This window comes from Salvelinus fontinalis, chromosome 6 (assembly GCF_029448725.1).
Source record: "Salvelinus fontinalis isolate EN_2023a chromosome 6, ASM2944872v1, whole genome shotgun sequence".
Taxonomy (NCBI): Eukaryota; Metazoa; Chordata; class Actinopteri; order Salmoniformes; family Salmonidae; genus Salvelinus; species Salvelinus fontinalis.
In genome coordinates, this window is record NC_074670.1 from 53887082 (window position 1) to 53908622 (window position 21541).

General features: G+C 43.6%; 1 protein-coding gene across 3 annotated transcripts; it reads left to right on the forward strand.

Annotated features, from left to right (window-relative positions):
• The first annotated feature begins 438 nt into the window (after positions 1 to 438).
• Positions 439 to 21434, forward strand: LOC129858140 (choline transporter-like protein 1). Of its 3 annotated transcripts, none has more exons than XM_055927136.1 (16): positions 439 to 645; positions 2171 to 2260; positions 2571 to 2713; positions 7419 to 7555; positions 11277 to 11370; positions 11603 to 11772; positions 12559 to 12648; positions 12840 to 12997; positions 13428 to 13614; positions 13890 to 14058; positions 14602 to 14758; positions 15531 to 15614; positions 15744 to 15881; positions 16311 to 16547; positions 17410 to 17511; positions 18774 to 21434. In XM_055927136.1, the coding sequence occupies exons 1-16, from the start codon at positions 454 to 456 to the stop codon at positions 18795 to 18797; spliced, it is 2172 nt and encodes a 723-aa protein (XP_055783111.1). In that variant the 5' UTR covers positions 439 to 453; the 3' UTR covers positions 18798 to 21434. The 3 variants fall into 3 exon arrangements, with proteins under 3 accessions (XP_055783111.1, XP_055783113.1, XP_055783112.1); XM_055927138.1 differs by lacking the exon at positions 18774 to 21434 and adding an exon at positions 17567 to 18767 and having other exon boundaries at positions 17410 to 17533; XM_055927137.1 differs by lacking the exon at positions 439 to 645 and adding an exon at positions 1090 to 1543.
• Positions 21435 to 21541: the final 107 nt, after the last annotated feature.

The following is a 21541-nucleotide window of genomic DNA, read 5'->3' on the forward strand; positions in this document are numbered from 1 at the left end:
GCCAACTTCTTTTACACAAGGTGTGACTTCCCTCTAGTGGCTGAAACCAAAATGGCAAGACATTAGTATTGTACAAAGAGAAATCAAATACGGAATGATCTCATCAAATGTTGCCCATTAATCCATTATAATCATGTACATGTCGGTATGTACAATTACATCAAAACAAATACAGAGAACACTGAATTTGTTTAGAAATGTTTTGTCTAAATTGTAGCCCTACAGTTGATGGTAAAAACAGGGATGGCTAATCGAAAAGGACAAGAAAAACAAACTACTAACTTAGTACTTTGGACACATACTGTATCGCTCCAATCCCTATATTTTAAAAAGGCATGCCACAGGTTGATAATGCACTCACTCATTACAGCCTTACAAATAAAAACATCACACACACATTCACGCGCACAAACACACACACAGCGCACTCTCTCCCTGGTACAACAGAACACAATGCAACAAAGGCCCCTCTTTTTGCCTTCAGACTGGCATCTCCCTGCCAGTGCTGTGCCCCACACAGCCAAGAAGATGGAACAGAGAAGTTCGACAAGCGGTTCCCAGCAAGGAAGGCCCAGGAAAACAGTGGACAACCCTTATTTGGGGACAGAATACAGCGTGCAGAGAAATCCTGGATACCGTATGAGAGTGAGACAAGCGTTAATATATATTTTCGTATTGTGAAAAGTTACGTACTTTTTTAAAATCCCCAGTTTAAAAGATGTGTATACTATTCATACATTATCATACAGTATACATTTGATTAAGATGATTGGTTTACGAACAAATCTTTCAAAAACAAATAAATGATAGGTAGTTGCTAGAATATTGATCAAGTAGCCTAGGCTATATAGCATCATCTATTGGCTGATAAAAAATTGCATTAACCTCTGTGATGAACAATTTGGATTTAGATGAACGGAAATGGTCATCCCATTATGTTAATTTTAATTTGATAACGTGAGCGCTGACAATACAAATGAATTTGAACATATCATGCCCCCTCAGCTCATTTTTAAATTGATGTGCATTAGGGTTATGTTTTCTTAGGCCCACAACACCTCCAGTTTTAATAATGTCTTATAGTTTACCATGGACGAGTGCGTCATATTGTGTGGTTAGAGTAAATGGACATTAGGATACAAAGATAAAGCCGTGCTTTTACAAGTTGCGCGCTCCGCCAAAGTCCCGCCATCCTCCGGTTATAGTCGGGCACCAAATGCGCAGTCGCATGAATGGATGCTACGTTCCTTTTCCGGCTGCATCTGCACAATCCACCAGGAAGTGTGGTGCGATAAATCCTAAACTATTAATCCATTATACCTGGAGGAAGGAGATAGATATTAGTATGCATTTTGGATGGAATATACCATTTGTGTCGCCTTTCTAATCTACACATCGTTGAAATCGGTGTTTTGTAATTAATGCAGGGTAAACATAATACCCTTAACTCCCTGCAAGTTTGGGTTTTTGTTCTTGTGCTGTAGCATTTACCTCTTCTCAAATCTAACCCTTGACTGCAATGGGATGCTGCGGTAGCACAGAGGTAAGCTAACGGTTTCCTCCATCCCCATGTTGCATTCATTTAATTGCACCTTAAACATCATGCATGCAACGGCGATTGCACTGCTTATATTTTTGCGACCGCTGGCATCCAATGGTATTTCTCACTACCGTAGTCAGATTAGATAAACCTAGGCTATGTTCATCGGGGAAGACTAGTGGTAATCCTATTATTGAAGCCGAGGAAATATCGAGCTATAACTTGCGACAATGGTTTATTAGTTTAGTTCAGTACCACCGACATTTTGCATAGGCTACCGCTTGAAAGCAGCTTTGCATACCATAAATAGCTCGTGAGCACCGTTAGCTTTGTAAACAAACCTTACTTCTCGCGCAACGTGTGAGATTTGACGTTATTGAACACTGCCTTGACAATGAAGAATAGTAGAATGTCGTTAAATGTGATTGTTTAACGCAAAGTAATGTTTCACAACATTCGGCCACAGTCTATCTACGAAAATGTCAATGAAATTGCGTGGCATTGTACATTTTTTTGTGTGAAATAACATGTGTAGCCTACAGTTTCACCTTTGAATTGACAAAGACGCATATAGACTGTATCCTATTTGCTAATGTGGCACCGACGATGTGTTGGTATTTTGTTTTCCAGAGGACAAAGAGAGAATGGAAACCCTTGGAGGATCGAAGTTGCACGGATTTGCCGTGGTTCCTTTTATTTACTGTATTCTGTGTTGGAATGGTAAGCATATATGCTTATTCGTTTTACAATTGAAAACGAAGAACAATGTAATACCATAAATATATGTTAAACCACATTTGAATACTAAATACAGAATAGCTGTTGTAACAGATTAAATACTATTCAATTTCTGGGTTAAAAACCACTGGTCATTAAACGTTCTATAAACTTTGCAGTTAGACAGTCAGGATGGTACATTGCATTTTATACCTGTCAACAATATATTGATACAAATCCATACCCCACTGTCACACAGGCACGTATTGCATTTGTAGCATTGGATGCTAATGCTTGGTAATGGTTCTCTCAGGGGAGTATCTGTGGGTTCACCATCGCCACGGGGGGCGCAGGCCGCCTGGTCTTTGGGTATGACAGCTACGGGAACACCTGCGGCCAACGCAATGAGCAGATCGAAGGGGTCAGGCTGAGTGGACTGGATCAGACGGACAAAAAGTGAGTCTTTCTCACCCACTTCACACAACTTCTATCTTAAAGTGGCAGTGACATTTGCCAAAACCCACCCCTATGTTTACAAACAGAAATGGTAGGGTGAATTAGCCCTCATTGAGAAATATTAAGAAAAGCTTTGCCCTGTTGCTCATTGGTTCAATAGAAATGTAAAATTGCTGTCATTTTAACCGTGGTCTATGGGAAACTGGCATAAATAAAACCTTGAATAAATATGCAGAGGCCTTAGGAGTAGGACGTTCTGTCACGGTCAACTGTACTTACTGCCTGCACCACCCTCTGGGAACACTGGTATTTCAGCCCACTTCATTTGCATTGCATGCTGATTACTTTCCCCTCTTTGGATTGACTGTGTGCTTAATGATTGGCTAGGGGTACCATAGAATTAGGAATTAGAATACCTCCTTTGGTACAGACCTGTGGGTCATCAGTTTAGGGTAATTCATTTCTTTTTGGTTTTGCCGGCGTGTCAGATAAGAGATATTAATGGGTTTGAATTCGCTCTGCTTGACGTTTTTTCTCTTACCGTTTGGCCAGACTGCTGATGAAACAATGGAACATGTAATTTTTCATTGTTTAAAATAATGATGCTAGTTTCTTCCTATTGAACGTAGAATTCATCCATTGTGTTAATGTGTGTATAAATGGTATGCATTGCCCTGCTGCCAATGTTTACAGACATAAGATATAGCTAATCATAGGGAATGGAGAGAGGGAGAGAAAGTAGCTTGGTATCAGTCAGTGACTATGTAAGTGTACGGAGGTAGACGTTTCTTGAGAGGGTGCTGGCTCACACCAGGAGGACCCTGTCACCCAAATTGTTGTGAAGAAAACTCAGATGTCACTGGCTGGCAGTCTTTTTCTCTCTCTTTTTCTATTTCTCTCTCGCTCACTCTTTATTTTTCTTTCTAGGTCTCTGTAGGTTTCTCCCTTCTCTTTCTTTCCATACATCATTGTTTACTCCTTTGTTTCTGCACTGTTGGGTGGTGCAGACACTGCCTTGTCTCTCTGTCTGTTGGGTGGTGCAGACACTGCTTTGTCTCTCTGTCTGTTGGGTGGTGCAGACACTGCTTTGTCTCTCAGTCTGTTGGGTGGTGCAGACACTGCTTTGTCTCTCTTGTCTGTTGGGTGGTGCAGACACTGCTTTGTCTCTCAGTCTGTTGGGTGGTGCAGACACTGCTTTGTCTCTCAGTCTGTTGGGTGGTGCAGACACTGCCTTGTCTCTCTGTCTGTTGGGTGGTGCAGACACTGCCTTGTCTCTCAGTCTGTTGGGTGGTGCAGACACTGCTTTGTCTCTCAGTCTGTTGGGTGGTGCAGACACTGCTTTGTCTCTCAGTCTGTTGGGTGGTGCAGACACTGCCTTGTCTCTCTGTCTGTTGGGTGGTGCAGACACTGCCTTGTCTCTCTGTCTGTCTGTTGGGTGGTGCAGACACTGCCTTGTCTCTCTGTCTGTCTGTTGGGTGGTGCAGACACTGCCTTGTCTCTCTGTCTGTCTGTTGGGTGGTGCAGACACTGCCTTGTCTCTCTGTCTGTCTGTTGGGTGGTGCAGACACTGCCTTGTCTCTCTGTCTGTCTGTTGGGTGGTGCAGACACTGCCTTGTCTCTCTGTCTGTCTGTTGGGTGGTGCAGACACTGCCTTGTCTCTCTCACTCTTCCTTTGAACAACCACAAACTGGCTGTGTTGCACATAACACCCACCCTTTTAATTTGTCTCCTGAATGGTGTCTTCAGTCCCATTTTAGAGTGGAGAGTTATACCAACAATGAGTAAACTGATTTCACTTATAGTGTGCTGTTGATGCTTGTGGTAGGCTTGTCTTGTGTAAAGACACAACTGCGGGTAAGGCTATTTAAATGAATAGCTATAGGGATATTGGACCCTTGGTTGTACATGGCTATTGTGTTGCTTGATCCCACAGTGACTAGCGTGCCCAGTCTGAAATAATCGCCAAGCCTCTAGTACTGGGTAATAGTCTGACATAGGTGTCAAAGGTGTGGTTGTATGTTTATTGACAGGCACATGCAAATGTATAGATGGAGGTTTTATCGACAGAACTATTTTGAAATGAAATGGCTTCTGCCCTTGAGAACCTTTTTCAGGCTCACTGGTTAGCTTCCCCGGTCCATAATCATCACATTAGCTAGCAATTATATGCTTCATTAAAGCACCTTGACGGCCCCTCCCAGGATTGGACTATTGATGTGACTGACACACACACACACACACACACACACACACACACACACACACACACACACACACACACACACACACACACACACACACACACACACACAGAAAGCCAGACTGGCGCTGTAGACTGAGATCACTGGATTAATGCTGGCCCCAGCGGCAGTGTGTGTGTGTAGAAGAGTTTGGTGGAGAGGGTGTGAGGCTTGACTGACAGGCCTCGGTGCGAACGCAACCACCTGATGCTGAACTCAATTGAGAAGGCAACTGTCACGGAATTCAATTAAGAACTACACAGCTGTCAATTTGTTACTGTCTCTCTCTCAATCTCTCTCTCTCTGATTCTTCTCCTCACTTCCTTCTCTCTCTTGGTATACCTCTTCATGTCATTAGACGTATGGTGCTTTCAAGACTAATCATGACGTGTGTGTGATCTTCAGGCCGGAAAGTCGGAGCTCTAGAAAAATGTTCCTAAATTCCTAACTTGGAATTCCAAGTTGGATTTGTCCCTTTTGGAACTTGTTTTTCCCGAGTTCTGAGTTGTTTTGAATGCACTGAAGTCGAACGTCGGAGATTGCCCAGTTCCCAGTTGTTTTGAACACAGAAATAACAATAACACAGCTGTGATCTATCTTGGTGGTACTCAGACATTGTTTGTTCGAAAGTGTCTATTTTTGCCATTCTGTGGGCGAAAAAGTCTAGCATTGCTGGGGTGGCTAATGTAATTCTAGCAATGTAGGCCAAGTTGAGGTTATGTTCAATGCTGTATTCAGTCCTGTCCTCAGCAACCTTTAAGTGCCCTACCTTTGTGAGGTATAGGCTGGTGTCACACAATGCAGTCAGTGACAACGAAGTCAGAGCTTAAGGGATAGCTGGTCAGGGTTTATTTGGCTAGTACAGTTAAGCAGCTCCTCATTCACAAGGCAGGGGCCAAATGTAAACAGTACAGCGCAGTATGTGTATTGTTCTGGCCATTGCAGCTGGTTGATCCAGGATCAGTCTATCCAAGTCTGAGCCTAACCTCAGCTGTTAGGAAGAACTGACTTTAGAGAAAGTCAAACTGCCCTCAAATATTCTGATAAATCCAGTGTGACTTGATTTTTATATCTATCCTTTCAACAAGCATGTGTGCAGTGCAAACCACTGTGCCAGCTTATGAATCACCAGACATTCAAACCGTGTCCATATACTGCTTACAGGGTAAGGAAACAATGTCATTTTGTAATATGGGTGAACTATCCCTTTAAAATTTTCGAAGGGGGGTACTTCAAACTTTGTTGACCTAATAGCAGGAACGGCACCATCTAGTGGTCAGAACCTGGTTATATCAGGATGTCGGATGGGACATAAAACAAACAACTTCAGTGACCAATTTCTCTGAACAGGAGAAAAAAAACATCACCAAATTCACTGACAATACAATACATAGTATGAAGAAACAGTACTCAGAGCTGCAGCTTCATACTACTTGTCAGACACATAATAATGGCTGGAACTGGGTGAATGGACTGGTATCAACTACATGGAAACCATGTGTTTGAGTCGGATACCGTTCCATGTATTCTATTCCAGCCATTACTATGAGCCCGTCCTCCCCAATTAAGGTGACACAACCGCCTGTGTTGTCAGACATAGAGAACGGATACTGGTTGTTGGGGAGGGATTGGTGTGAGGGGTCTGTGGGTGGCTTCTGACAATTTCTTTGGATTCTTAATCATTGTTAGTAGAAAACACTTTTGGTCCAAATTTGGATGTTTTATTGAATATTCTATAATTACTATATTTATTGAATATTCTATGAATCCTATAAATTAATGTCAAATTTAGGTGCAATCAATTTCTGAGGTCAAATTATATTTCAACAAAATAATGTTGCAGGAATGCTAATCGGATCTGTTTCTAACTACAGAAACGAGTTCAGAACAATCTGAGATGGTGGGTGTCATTGCTTGCTGAAATGACATGAAATGACCCTCCTGTGAGTGTGTGTGTGTGTACGCATACGTGTGTGTGTGTGGGCGAGGTGCCCACCCCCTAGTGTATAAGAGCACCAGGCAGATGGACCACAGTGAAGGATTCTCTTATTAACATCTCCTTGTTCCTTTCACTCTCTGTTCCACTGCCAAGTCCCATGGACCAGTTCCAGCAGCAGTAGCAGCAGCCAAAGGCTCTCTATCTCGTGACATTCTATCATATCTCAGTGAATAAGGTATTGTTGAGGCAGTGGGTTTGCTTTGTCCCCAAAATGAACAGGACATTGAGGAGAGGTGTAGGCTTCTGGGTTTTTCCGGTCATTTTGTTACTTTGTTTTCCTCTCTCTGTCACATGTTCCCACAATTTCATATCTCGTGACTCATTCCTCATATTTGTGATGGGGAAACAGATTTGATTGATAAACTGTTAAACAAATTGCTGAAAATTCTCACATTCCTTGTGACCCATCTCTTATGTGGGTGTTATTGATAAAGAACAGATATTTTGTTGTCTGATTTGTCTGCAGGTATGTGTTCTTCCTGGACCCATGTAACATTGACATAGTGCAGAGGAAGATCAAGTCCATGGCCCTGTGTGTGTCCCTGTGTCCTGATGAAGAGCTGAGGACGTACCAGGACCTCAAGAGATTCGCCATGCACAATGGTGAGTGAGTAGGGCCCCTAGTGAAACAGTGGACACTGTCAGCCAGTGGCGATTTTAGCATGTAATTCTTGGTGGGGCAAAAAAATTATCATGTGTAATGCACTACCAGCAAATCCACTACACAACACTAAACAATACATTAAATGCACTATAACAGTGACAAACGGTGCCCACAAACTGTTAGGGCCTACATAAATCTGTCCCAACACCTTACCAATGCTACACCTGGCTATCAACGGAGCCTTGTCTGGCAGCGAAACAGTTCATTCAGCCTCATTTACTGCCTTTTTAAAAACATAGCTGATATGGCTGACTTGCTTAAACAAATGCGTTTTCTACTGACAATTTAGATGTACAAACTATGGCATAAGGGGACGACAAGCAGATAAGAGGCAATCCGTAATTGTGATTAAGACATTAATGAGCGAGCTAAGACTGACGTAGTCAGTATAACCATTATCCCAGAAACCCTAGACCCACTCCAATTTGCATACCGCCCAAACAGATCCACAGGTGATGCAATCTCTATTGCACTCCACACTGCCCTTTCCCACCTGGACAAAAGGAACTCTAATGTGAGAATGCTATTCATTGACTACAGCTCAGCGTTCAACACCATAGGACCCTCAAAGCTCATCACTAAGCTAAGGATCCTGGGACTAAACACCTCCCTCTGCAACTGGATCCTGGACTTCCTGACGGGCCGCCCCCAGGTGGTGAGGGTAGGTAGCAACACATCTGCCACGCTGATCCTCAACACTGGAGCCCCCCAGGGGTGCGTGCCCAGTCCCCTCCTGTACTCCCTGTTTACCCACGACTGCATGGCCAGGGACGACTCCAATACCATCATTAAGTTTGCAGACGACACAACAGTGGTAGGCCTGATCACCGACAATGACGAAACAGCTTATAGGGAGGAGGTCAGAGACCTGACCATGTGGTGCCAGAATAACAACCTCTCCCTCAACGTAACCAAGACTAAGGAGATGATTGTCGACTACAGGAAAAGGAGCACCGAGCACACCCCCATTCTCATCGACGGGACTGTAGTGGAGCGGGTTGAGAGCTTCAAGTTCCTTGGTGTCCACATCACCCAAAAACTAGAATGGTCCAAACACACCAAGACAGTCGTGAAGAGGGCACGACAAAGCCTATTCTCCCTCAGGAAACTAAAAAGATTTGGCATGGGTCAAATCTCCTCAAAAGGTTCTACAGCTGCAACATCGAGAGCATCCTGACTGGTTGCATCACTGCCTGGTACAGCAATTGCTCAGCCTCTGACCGCAAGGCACTACAGAGGGTAGTAGTACATCATCACCAGTACATCACTGGGGCTAAGTTGCCTGTCATCCAGGACCTCTACACCAGGCGGTGTCAGAGGAAGGCCCTAAAAATTGTCAAAGACCCCAGCCACCCCAGTCATAGACTGTTTTCTCTACTACCGCATGACAAGCAGTACTGGAGTGCCAAGTCTAGGACAAAAAGGCTTCTCAACAGTTTTTACCCCCAAGCTGTAAGACTCCTGAACAGGTAACCAAATGGCTACCCAGACTATTTACATTGTGTACCCCCCCCCCCCCCCAAACCCTCTTTTACGCTGCTGCTACTCTCTGTTTATCATATATGCATAGTCACTTTAAATATACAGGCCCCGGTGCACAACTGAGTAAGAGGACAAGTACATTAGTGTGTAGTTTGAGAAACAGATGCCTCGCAAGTCCTCAACTGGCAGCTTCATTAAATAGTACCCGCAAAACACCAGTCTCAACGTCAACAGTGAGGAGGCAACTCCGGGATGCTGGCCTTCTAGGCAGAGTTGCAAAGAAAAAGTAATATCTGACTGGCCAATAAAAAGAAAAGACATTAAGATGGGCAAAAGAACAGACATTGGACAGAGGAACTCTGCCTAGAAGGCCAGCATCCCGGAGTCACGTCTTCACTGTAGATGCTGAGACTGGTGTTTTGCGGGTACTATTTAATGAAGCTGCCATTTGAGGACTTGTGAGGCATCTGTTTCTCAAACTAGACACTTTAATGTACTTATCTTCTTACTCAGTTGTGCACAGGGGCCTCCCACTCCTCTTCTATTCTGGTTAGAGACAGTTTGCGCTGTTCTGTGACGGGAATAGTACACAGCGTTGGACGAGATCTTCAGTTTCTTTGGCAATTTCTCGCATGGAATATCCTTCATTTCTCAGAACAAGAGTAGACTGACGAGTTTCAGAAGAAAGGTCTGTGTCTGGCCATTTTGAGCCTGTAATCGAACCCACAAATGCTGATGCTCCAGATACTCAACTAGTCCTAAAGAAACCAGTTTTATTGCTTCTTTAATCAGGACAACAGTTTTCAGCTGTGCTAACATAATTGCAAAAGGGTTTTCTAATGATCAATTAACCTTTTTAAAATGATAAACTTGGATTAGCGAACACAGGAGTGATGGTTGCTGATAATGGGCCTCTGTACGCCTATGTAGATATTCTATTTAAAAAATGAGCCGTTTCCAGCTACAATAGTCATTTACAACATTAACAATGTCTACACTGTATTTCTGATGAATTTGATATTTTATTGGACAGAAAATGTGCTTTTCTTTCAAAAACAAGGACATTTCTAAGTGACTCAACTTTTGAACGGTTGTGGGTGTGTATGTATCTATATACATTTTTTTATATATATTTTTTTACTAAAAATGTGGGGCTCAGCCCCACCTGCCCTGAATGACAGGTAGCTACTGCTGTTAGCTATACACTTTTCTGCCATCAAAGCACACAAAAGCATAACACTGACAGCATATTGAATCATTGACGGATTCTCTATTCCTCTCAGTAACTCTACTGATAATGCTGTGGACCCCAGCACATACAAGTTATTGATTAGAAAATCTGTTTGTCGATAGTGGTCATGAATTGTTTTGAGAGGAAGCTCTTGCATTTTATTCATCACAATCTCACATCATATCCATGAAGAGAAAAAAACAACTTTTAGATGAGCGGCATTAAAAAAAAAAATCAAAAGATTGTTCCGTTAGAAAAGAGTGCTATGAGGAGCAGGTGTTCCCCCCCCCCCCCCCCATAAACAGAAGGCTACTAGGTCATCGTTCCAGCAGCCATCCATCACGTCATTGACAGTGAATCACTGCCATCCTTTGGAACGACAAACACTTTCTACAAACACTGACATGACCGTGACCCCGCGTGCCATCTTCCCTTAATACTGTCCTTTCATTCAACACACACTCTGGCACAGCAGGCACCTTGGAACATGTGGAGAGCAAACTAGATGAACAAAAGCACCATTAAGGCCAATGCCACCCCTTGCTGTATGGGTACTGTTGTTTGTGCTATCCTAGCCCGTCCTTCAGCCAGGCTTGCGTGTCTCCTGTCAGTACTGTATATACTTATTGTGACACACACACTCCATGTATGCCCCATGATAGACTGGGCTGGGGTTATGTAACTTTGCCTTCTCCAGAGGTCTTGTGTTCTGATTCTGAATTCCTGTGGCAGTGAGCATAACACAGTTAAGAACAAGATTGTGTAACGTGCTCAGTTGCATGAAGGGAAAAGGATGAAATATGGATCAGCATATGTTGGTTTAGACAACATATTGAGCTATAACTGATCACTTCTGGGGAGACTGAATTTAAATCAATCGTCCTTATGTTCCTAGGTATGTATATGGTTTCACTTTCCTGTGATCAATGTCTTTGTATTTCACTCAGGGTCAGAGCTGTGTTCATACGAACTAGCCGGTCACAAATACCCCGACCTTCCAGAGAGGTTTGACAAATGTCCCAAACTTCCAGTTCCACCAAGGTAGGAAGGCCTAACATTAGGGCTGCATTTCAATAGGCTGAGATTAATGGTTCTGAATGAAAATAAGCAAAGGACTTTCACTTAACCAGTCATATAGATTAGATATTACCTCAAGAAAGGGGGGGTACATAAAAAAAAAAACAATTAAACTATTCAAACCGGTCATGTTTTAGAGAACCTCCCAGGTCATGTGACCCCTGACGTTTGACCTCTACTTCATTCTATCCCACAGCAAATCTCTCCCGGTGTTCAACCGTTGCACACCGGTGGACATCTCCTGCTATGCCAAGTTCGCAGAGGCTGTGGTGACGTTTGTGAGCGACAACAGTGTGCTGCACAGGCTGATCGGTGGCGTGATGGCCAGCAAGGAGATCATCGTGGGCCTCTGCCTGCTGGCGCTAGGTGATGACCTCATCAACATGTGTTTGTTATCAGCAGTATCTTGGGGATGCTGGATAGATATAAGCAATATGGCAAAATCTGCACCTATTGGGGAACAAGGTGGAACTACTACCATGCCTATCCAATTGTTTCAGATCTACATGAAGAGCCAGGGGAAGGGGCTAAGGGTTGTTTCTGTACAGGGCCTTAGTCGCTAAACTCAGTGGGAGGGATTGGTCTTGTTAGAGTGAATGACTAAATCTTCATTTTATTTCTGGGGCCCACTAGTCTCTGAGCCTTCCCTAATGTGAGCCAGTAAAGAATAGACCTGCATAGGGAACATCTGTCCTGCTCTAGTGCATTCTGCTGATTTCTCCATATCAGTATGTAGTGTCAGTACATGGGCAGTTACTGTAGGTCAGACATCAACGGCGGAGAAACACAGTGCTCGGTGAAAATACAGCAAAGTCATCACATCTTTGAGTCTCCCCTGAGACTGCACTCTTTGGAATGAGAGGAAGGAAGCTCTCAGGTAAAGGGCATGACATGGGAGCCATGAACTTGTACATTTGGGAGTTAATGCTCAGAGTGAGTACATGTGGGTTAGAGTAAGACAAGGTTCTGCTGTGTCAAGGTGGGGAAGGAAAGGGTTTGAATATGGTTAGCTGATCCTCGCTCTTCACTTGGTGAATTGGTTCTCCTGAGTTCTGATTCGTGGTCAGTTTTGGTTTTTGATTCCAAATGGTTGAGGTTAGGGTTGAGGCCGAGGGCAGGGTTAGCTGATCCTAGATCTGTGTTGTGCTACAGTGCTCTCCATGATCCTAATGGTGATCATCCGCTACATCTCTGCTGTGCTGGTCTGGATCCTCACTGCCATGGTGGTCCTGGGCTCCCTGGGTGAGCTAGTTACCTGTCTTCTGGCCTTAATTCCTGTGCAGTGTTTTGATCAATCAAAATAACAACTGAAAACCGTGACATAGTTTTGCACCTAACAGTCATTCTATGATCATTTTTGGGACAGTCCTCTTTTCATTTAGCAGTGTGCAGGTGTTCAATCTATCATAAAAAGTGTCTCTGTTTTTCTGTAGCGGGCACAAGCATTCTGTGGTGGCTGTACATAGACCACCGGTTAACTGCCAATGAGACCTTATCTAAAGAGACTAAAGATGCTAAGGAGGAAGCAGAGACGACAAGGGACAATGCCCAGGCGTTTCTGGTGTATGCCATCGCGGCCACCGTATTCACAGTGAGTACAGTTAGTGTTTGTGTTTGGAATGAAAGGGATACTGGGCAACCAAGTCTTGTAAATTGTGGGTGGGGTGTGTGTGACATTTCAGATTGAATGCCTGGCGCTGCTTTGAAATCTCAAACTCTTGACTCCTGGCACCTCTACTTTTTTACTCCCCCCTCCTCTCTCTCTTTAACCTTTCTCTCGCTCTCTCCCTCTCCTGTTGGCCATCTTCCATTTGTTTCATCATTCTCTATTACCCCTTGTCTTCCTTTCTGTTTTTGTCTTCCTATGTCCCCTCCACCTTCTCTTGACCTGTTGTTCTCTTCTTCACTCATTTATATCCCTCTCCCTCCTTATCGATCCCAATTTCTCTCGCTCTCTCTCATCCCTCTCTTCCTATACCCTTCTCTCTCTTTCTGTGTCCCTTCCTCTCTCTCCCCCCCAGGTGATCCTTCTCCTGCTGATGCTGTTCATGAGGAAGCGAGTGGCCCTGACTATTGCCCTGTTCCACGTGGCTGGCAAGGTGTTCATCCACCTGCCGCTGCTCACCCTGCAGCCCTTCTGCACCTTCCTGGCCCTCCTCCTCTTCTGGATGTACTGGGGCCTGGTGCTGCTCTTTCTCGGGACCACCGGTGAGGGAGGGAGAGGGGGAGGGAGGTTGGAGAGGGGTAGAGAGAGAGGGAGGAGGGAGGGAGAGGGGCAGTGGTTCTCCTCTTCTGGATGTACTGGGGCCTGGTGCTGGAAGCAAAAGTGAGTGCGAGAGAATCTTTACAAACGGTAAGTGATGAATTCCAACAACAGGACAATGCACTAGTACGGTTTAGTTTAGTTTACTGTATTGGCCTTATTCAGGAACTTGTCCAAACTAGTCCCGACCTCTAGACTGAGACTGAGATGTCCACCTCAGGGAACCCGGTCCAGAACGAGGAGACGGGTCTGACAGAGTTCCGTCTGACTGGGCCTCTGCAGTACATGACGTGGTACCATGCTGTGGGCCTCATCTGGATCAGTGAGTTCATCCTGGCCTGCCAGCAGATGACTGTCGCTGGGGCTGTGGTAACGTACTACTACACAAGGTCTGACTCTGAAATTATGTTTTCATGATTTGTTTATGTACAAACTCTACCTACATGTACATATTACCTCGACTAACTGGTGCTCCCGCACATTGACTGTGTACTGGTACCCCCTGTAACCTGTATATAGCCTCGCTATTGTTATTTTACTGCTGCTGTTTAATTATTTGTTACCTTTATTTTCAATGTTTTTACTTAACACTTATTTTTTCTTAACTTCTTAAAGCATTGTTGGTTAAGGGCTTTTAAGTAAGCATTTCACTAAGGTCTACTACACCTGTTGTATTCGGCGCATGTGACAAATACAATTTGATTTGAAATGTTTATTCTATAGGATATCGGCTATAAGATTAGTAATAACATTCGATTTTATTGTCTGTCACAAATGTGTTCTGCTAAAACAAAAATCGGGGAATTTATGGGTAATCTGTTCTCAGAGTTATAGGAATTACAGAGAGGAGAACAAGAATGTCAATTAAAACTTCTCTCTCTTCATTTATTTGGCCTCCATTCTATTTCCCTCTATCCTTTCCTCTGTCTCAGGGACAAGACCAGGCTGCCAGTGACGCCCATCCTGTCGTCAGTGCTGAGGCTGATGCGGTACCACCTGGGCACGGTGGCCAAGGGCTCCTTCATCATCACCCTGGTCAAGATCCCACGCCTAATGCTCATGTACGTCCACAACCAGCTCAAGGGCAAGGTAAAGCACACTGTTTACTAACTTCTCTCTCTCTCTGACATTCATTGTATGGAGAATAATAAAATACTGCATGTTACATACAGTGATGTGCTGTACAAGCTAATCAAGGCTAGCTTGTCACCAGTAGATCTACATTGCTGTCAATGTCAACATTGTTGTGACATGACACCTGCCATCTTCTGTTGCTCTGTTTAGGACAGTTTTTAGAGAAGAGAGGATGTATGTTCAGATGTTTGGGTTTGACACAGTGCTGGTAACATTAGGGGTGTTGGTTTGGTTAATAAATGGGACATATGACTATATATTTGAACTAACTCATTTTGGATAAACATCTGGTAAACCATGTTACTATATTATCATGTCATTTTCTTTTCAGGTATTTTTCTTTATTCTCCTTGGAGGGTAATGTGAGTTAGTGTCTGTTGTCCTTAACTTACTGTTTGTTGTCACGTCCCAAGTGTTGCTGCTTGACTTGATCTGTGGAGAGACACCTTGCAGCATAATGAATTGAAGGGATAAATTGGCATTAGCTCTCCAGAATTCTGAGAGTGGAGGTAACTTCACCTGACTAATGCTCTGAACTGTTCCACGAAGTTGGATAGGCCTACAGCAATCTGACTGCCTGCTGCTTTCAGTTTCTACTATCTTTTGGTTTAGCAAGGAGATGTGAGAACACTAAGTTCTGGAGCTCTGCAGGGAACAGTTTTGAAAACGATTGTATCTATTTTTGAATAGTGCATGTCAGATACCTTTCCCCATCTCTCTCACACAGGAAAATGCATTTGCTCGCTGCATGTTGAAGACCTGTATCTGCTGCCTGTGGTGTTTGGAGAAGTGCCTCAATTATTTGAATCAGGTAGGAGTGCTTTCCTTCCCCCTAATTGGATATTTGTTTAATATAAATAAAGGATAGATAACAGGTGTAAGTTGGTTCGTGTCCTGCTGGTCTACTTTAGTGACTACAGTCTCTCCTCTCTGTCGTTAGAATGCGTACGCAGCGACAGCCATCAACAGCACCAGTTTCTGTACGTCGGCGCGCGACGCCTTTGTGATTCTGGTAGAGAACGCTCTGAGGGTGGCCGCCATCAACGCCGTGGGAGACTTTGTCCTCTTCCTGGGCAAGGTGAGGGGGGCAGCTGGGATACTTGAGGGCTTCAGAGTAGTCCCTATTCACTGTTACAGGATCAGATTTACTTTTCAACCCCTTGATGATTAAGGTTAGGATGGGGGTAGGGTAATCTGTTCCTAGATCTGTGGTTAAGGGCAGCCGTTACATTGAGTGTGGGCCTGATTGCGTGGACTCACAGGAGGCTGCTGAGGGGAGAATGGCCCATAATAATGGCCAGAACAGAGTAAATGGAATGGCATCAAACACCTGGAAACTAGGTATTTGATACCATTACACTAATGCCGTTCCTGCCATTACCACGGACCCGTCCTCCCCAATTAAGGAGCCACCAACCTCCTGTGGCGTTGACTGTTCAATTGCCTGAATTTGAGGAGTAAAAATTTGACTGACCCTGAGTGTGTGTGTGTGTGTGTGCGGTGTCAGATCCTGATCGTGACGTCCACAGCGTTCGCCGGCGTACTGCTGCTGAACTACCAGCGGGACTACGCAGAGTGGGTCCTCCCTCTCATCATCGTCTGCCTCTTTGCCTTCCTGGTGGCCCACTGTTTCCTGTCCATCTTCGAGATCGTGGTGGACGTGCTCTTCCTCTGCTTCGCCATCGACACCAAATACAACGACGGTACACCGGGCAAGGAGTTCTACATGGACAAAGCCCTGATGGTAATCTATGTGAAGATCTGGTATACTGGTGGGATTTTGTTGAAATGGGAAATTAAATGTGTGTCTATACTGGACAAAAATATCAACGCAACATGTAAAGTGTTGGTCCCATGTTTCATGAGCTGAAATTAAAAGATCCCTGAAATGTTCCATACGCACAAAAAGCTTATTTAGCTCAAATTTTGTGCACTAATTTGTTTACATCCCTGTTAGTGAGCATTTCTCCTTTGCCAAGATAATCCATCCACCTGACAGGTGTGGCATATCACACTCCCTCAACTTGAGACATCTGTGCCATTGTGTTGTGACAAAGCTGCACATTTTAGTGGCCCTCTATTGTCCCCAGCACAAGGTGCACCTGTGTAATGATTATGCTCTTTAATCAGCTTCTTGTCAGGTGGATGGATTATCTTGGCAAAGGAGAAATGCTCACTAACAGGGTTGTAAACACATTTGTGCACATAATTGAAGAGAAATACCGTTTTTGTACGTATGGAACATTTCTGGGATCTTTTATTTCAGCTCATGAAATATAGGACCAACATTACATGTTCCGTTTAATTTTTGTTCAGTCTAGGTTTTTGTTTTTCTACACTAAAGCTAAGAATTCTGTGGTTTAATGACAAAGGTAATGCATTCATTTACATTAAATTGTTTTCATTTTAGCAGACTTACAGTAGTGAGTGCATACAGTTTTATACTTTTTTCTTTCATACTGGTGCCCCATGGGAATTGAACCCACAACCCTGGAGTTGCAAGTGCCATGCTCTACCAACTGAGCCACGCGGGACATATTAAGTGTATGTTAACCGACACTGGTGCGTTTCACCACATGGTATAACACTCCCATCTCTCCCTGCAGGAGTTTGTGGAAAACAGCAGGAAGTTGGAACGGGTGGTGGAGCGAGGGCGGAACCGCCCCACTGAAGCGGTGTCGGTGGAGGGGCCGGAGATGAAGCCCATGGTGAGTGACAGTGGAGGGGGCGGTGACACTGAGCTGGGCTGGGGCTTGAGCGGAGGCGGGGGAGAGTGGGAGGAGCTGCAGGAGTTCCATGTGTACTACCTCCTGGTAGGGGTGCTGGTGGACTGGGCCCTGGGGGAGCAGTGTACCATGGTCTCCTTGATCCTCTGCCTGACTGAGGACGTGGTCCTTTTCTTCTGCGTCTACCTGCCCACCTCCACACTCGTGCTCTTCGCCACGCTGCTCCAGAAACCCTCCCCCGTCGTCGTGCCTCAGCCACAACCAAAGGCACAGACGCCGTCACCATCTAAATCGTTGTCTTCGCATGCTAGCTAACGCATGCTAACTAACGCACCACAACAGCATCTTGCTCACCCTCATCTCTAATAACTCTTGTCAAACTATTCCATCCCTCTTTTTTTTTTACTGTTTTTTGTTTTGCTCGTCTGTCCTCTCCTGGCCATCTTTAACCTGAAGTGTAAATTAGTTGGAGTTTTTTTTTGCCTTATCACCATGGTGCTTTTTGGTAAATAGGGGCATGTCTGGTAATCTTCTGTCAGTTTAGAAAGATGGTGGGGGGGATGAACACAAAGAAACAGTACGCAATGAACAGTCCACCCCCCTAAAGTAAACAGCAGTGAGAAAGAACAATGCCAGACTGCTGATGCATCGCTAAAAAGGGACCAATGGGAAGATGGATATAGGACTTTTTTTTTTGCCTGTATTGTACAGTGCTGCTGGATTTCCATGTACTGCTGGAATTATTTAAAGCACTGTTAGTTGCCAACTTCAGTAGCGCCTATCTGTTTACTTGTAGATTTGCCTTTTCTTATCTCCTAAATACTCAGAGAGCTTTATTGGTAAAGTTATTCTTGTAATTTGGTAGTTAAGAGGTAGAAGTATCTCCCCCAGTAGTTTTAAAATAATAAGCTATGTGTATTCGTCATAATGTACAATCATTGTTGATAACTGCAAGCAAGTCAGCTTTGGCCCAAGGATATACAGGCGTATCCCTCAGCCCTCCTCTGAGTGTCCCTCAGCTTTCAGGTCACAAGATGGATCTTAACATCACCACTCCACTGCATGGCTTCCATTTTCTTTCCCGTACCATTTTCTCATCCATACATGTCCAAGCTGTAATTACATTTTTTTTAATCTAACCCCTTTTTCACCCATTCATTATTTTACCATCCAAATACTTTTTTCAATGACTGCATGTGATACAGTGAATGGAGTAATAAGACTTGAATAATTTTGCTTTCCAGGCTCCAGGAACAAGTTCAGCTTGACCAAAATCACCTAAAGGGACTTTTTTTTAAAGACATTCCAAAATGTTTATTTTTACCAATGTGTAACATGTTTACTATGGTTTCACTCCAGGGATACAATATTTTAATAAGAAACTGTAAAAAAAAAATATAACAATGTAATGAAGCACTTTATATTGAAGCGCTGCATATTTTAAAAGGCTGATGCATTTTTCGTAGTGATGTCCTTTTTTATAAGACAAAGAATTGCCATCTAGTCGAACACAGTACTAAAATGTATTGAATCACTTTGGGTTGTCAACGTTTTGCATAACAAGTTTGCCTTTTGGTTGGACTTCTCGATCAGCGTGATACTTATTCGTCATGCAATGATAGCACTTAGATGTGTTTTTAATCAACCACTGAAACTTCAGTACGTTAGACTCACGTTTGCATTTGAATTCAATCTACATCATGGAAGAGTGTTCTTTTGTTTTGAAAGGAGATGTATTTTTTTACCAGTGAGTAGGTTTTTAAAAATTGTTTTTGCAGTGCGATTTTTGGGATGTGTAGAAACAGGATGTGATCATACAACTGTGTGTTACAGCAGGAGGAAGACAACTTGTAGGTCCCATGGTTTGGAGGGACACAGAGACAAAGTTACTGCGATTTGGAAGTCTGCCCCCCCCCCTACACCTAGGCACTTAGATCTACAAGGGACCATGAAGTTAAGGGGTAGGGACTAAGAGTTCATTATGAACTGGGCATGACATTTACAGAGAAATATCCAGAGGGCTGCAAAGGCTGTTGCTTTTCTTACTCAACCAATTGTCCCCTAGTTTGACTAACTTTTCAAACCAGTCAGTTATTGTTGGGATTGATGGACAATGTACATTTGACCTAATCAGGTGAGGTGTAACGAGTCCCCTTCCACTGATGTCTCAGTAGGAAGTGAACTCAGACCTTGCAGCCCTCAAGCAATAACACAACACCATTTAGTATTTACCGCTATAAAAATGTCTTCCTACTTGCACTACAGCTTTTAAAAGACAAATGTTCTTAGCATTGAGCTATCATCTGATGTTAGGTGGGGGGTGGACACTCACTTTGCCTTAACCGGTTCCATAGGCTGCGCCCCTAATCTTATTGGTTAGTAACGGGACTCCCCAGTTTAACGTGGGGGTGGGGTGGTAGAAGTGCTGTAAGCCTTAAGTCCCCTCTTCTTTTTGCAGTAGATTTGTATTTGATACCCAGAGTACTGAATCCATCGGAGCGACTGAAGAACAACTTTGCCCCCCCCCTCCCCTTTTAGTTGATCTAGGTGAAAAATGCTACCTTTGTTTATGTGAAGGGTTTCAGAATGGTATGAATTGCACATGATTTCTGCAGTTATTTAACGTGTTGATAAGACTGAATAGTATCCTGATCCTGGTGGATATGTTGAAGGGAGAGATGGCTGTGACTGTTCACATGATAACCTTTTCATTTTCAGCTTCTCGTGTGAGAGAATGACAAGCGCCAGCCATCCTTCACAACACCGTCGTTAACGTTTCAAAACAGGAAAACAAGTCTGTTGGTGCGCTTTTCTCCGGGAATACACTACTAGACCGTACACTGATGTACCTATGAAATATTAAAGAGCATGTATTTAGAAGAACAAAGTCAAGCCGAATTAACATTGCCGCAGAACCCTATTGCGCAAAGCATGTTAAGAATTGCTTTGAGATGGTATTCATTTAAACACTGATCAATTTAAAGTATCTGTGAAATATTTATAGTTGAATGACTAGCTCTGTCAGTCAGTACAATGTAGAGATGTTTCTTAAAATGTTTCAGAGGATGGAACTTTCCCCAAGTGAGAGAACCTGCCCAGTGCAATCAAGGAATCCACTTAAGGAACAGGACAGACTACTGATAACTAAACAACATTTCTCTGAAAACATGTCATTCATGGGTATGTGTCCATCATAGAAGATCAAGACTATGACCGAGGGACTGTTTCACTTAGCCTTGTCTGATTTGTACATTGAACACAACCAGTCATAACCCACACCGTTCTGTTTGCCAAACTCTGTTACCAGTTGATGCACACAACGGGAAAATCAGACACTGAACCACACAGAGACAGTGTTCTGGTTTCTTTACGACAGTAAAGGAAATTGCTCTGCGAATAGCTGAGACGCAAGGCCTGATTTGTCAGCCTCTATTAGCGCGGACAAAATGCCCTACTACTTAAAGAGCCAGTATTGTGAAAGCCAGTACCTATACTCAAAACGATGAACCATAGACGACTTGCATGTTTTCCGTCTGGGGCTTCTTCTCGCTCCTCAGGCGAGCCATCTTTGTAGGGTGTGAATATTACGGCATTAGCTCCACGTGACTTAACTGATAGAACAATAGCTTTACTCAGCAACAAAGCCACTGTTTTTCGAGATGTTAGTCGACCTCTTCGTTCTTGGAAACAAACTGCGCGTCTATTCTTGTCACACAGGAATGGGAGATACTGTTCTGGATAGGCAACACATCAGTTTAACTGTCTGGTGTAACACTAGCTTTTAGAAATGTCTGCAGTAAGGTTGTTTAACATTGGGCAATGTTTTGTTTGATTTTTATATTTATTATTTCTTATGTATATTCGTTCTTTTTTTCAAGGTAATAAATTGGAGAAAGTAAACTTGTCATTGCCTGTCGTAGTTGTACATTATACATAAAGTTCACCGTGTTATGATACACAAATGAAAGGAAAAGTAAACTAAATGCAAAACAGTAACACAAGTATCCTGCAT

Bases quoted from the DNA above. Each gene is read 5' to 3' on its own strand.
- LOC129858140 (XM_055927138.1), top strand. From the start codon at position 454: ATGCAACAAAGGCCCCTCTTTTTGCCTTCAGACTGGCATCTCCCTGCC. The intron at 646-2,170 runs GTGAGACAAGCG...TTTGTTTTCCAG, and splicing joins ATCCTGGATACCGTATGAGA to AGGACAAAGAGAGAATGGAA. The intron at 12,998-13,427 runs GTGAGTACAGTT...TCTCCCCCCCAG, and splicing joins TCGCGGCCACCGTATTCACA to GTGATCCTTCTCCTGCTGAT.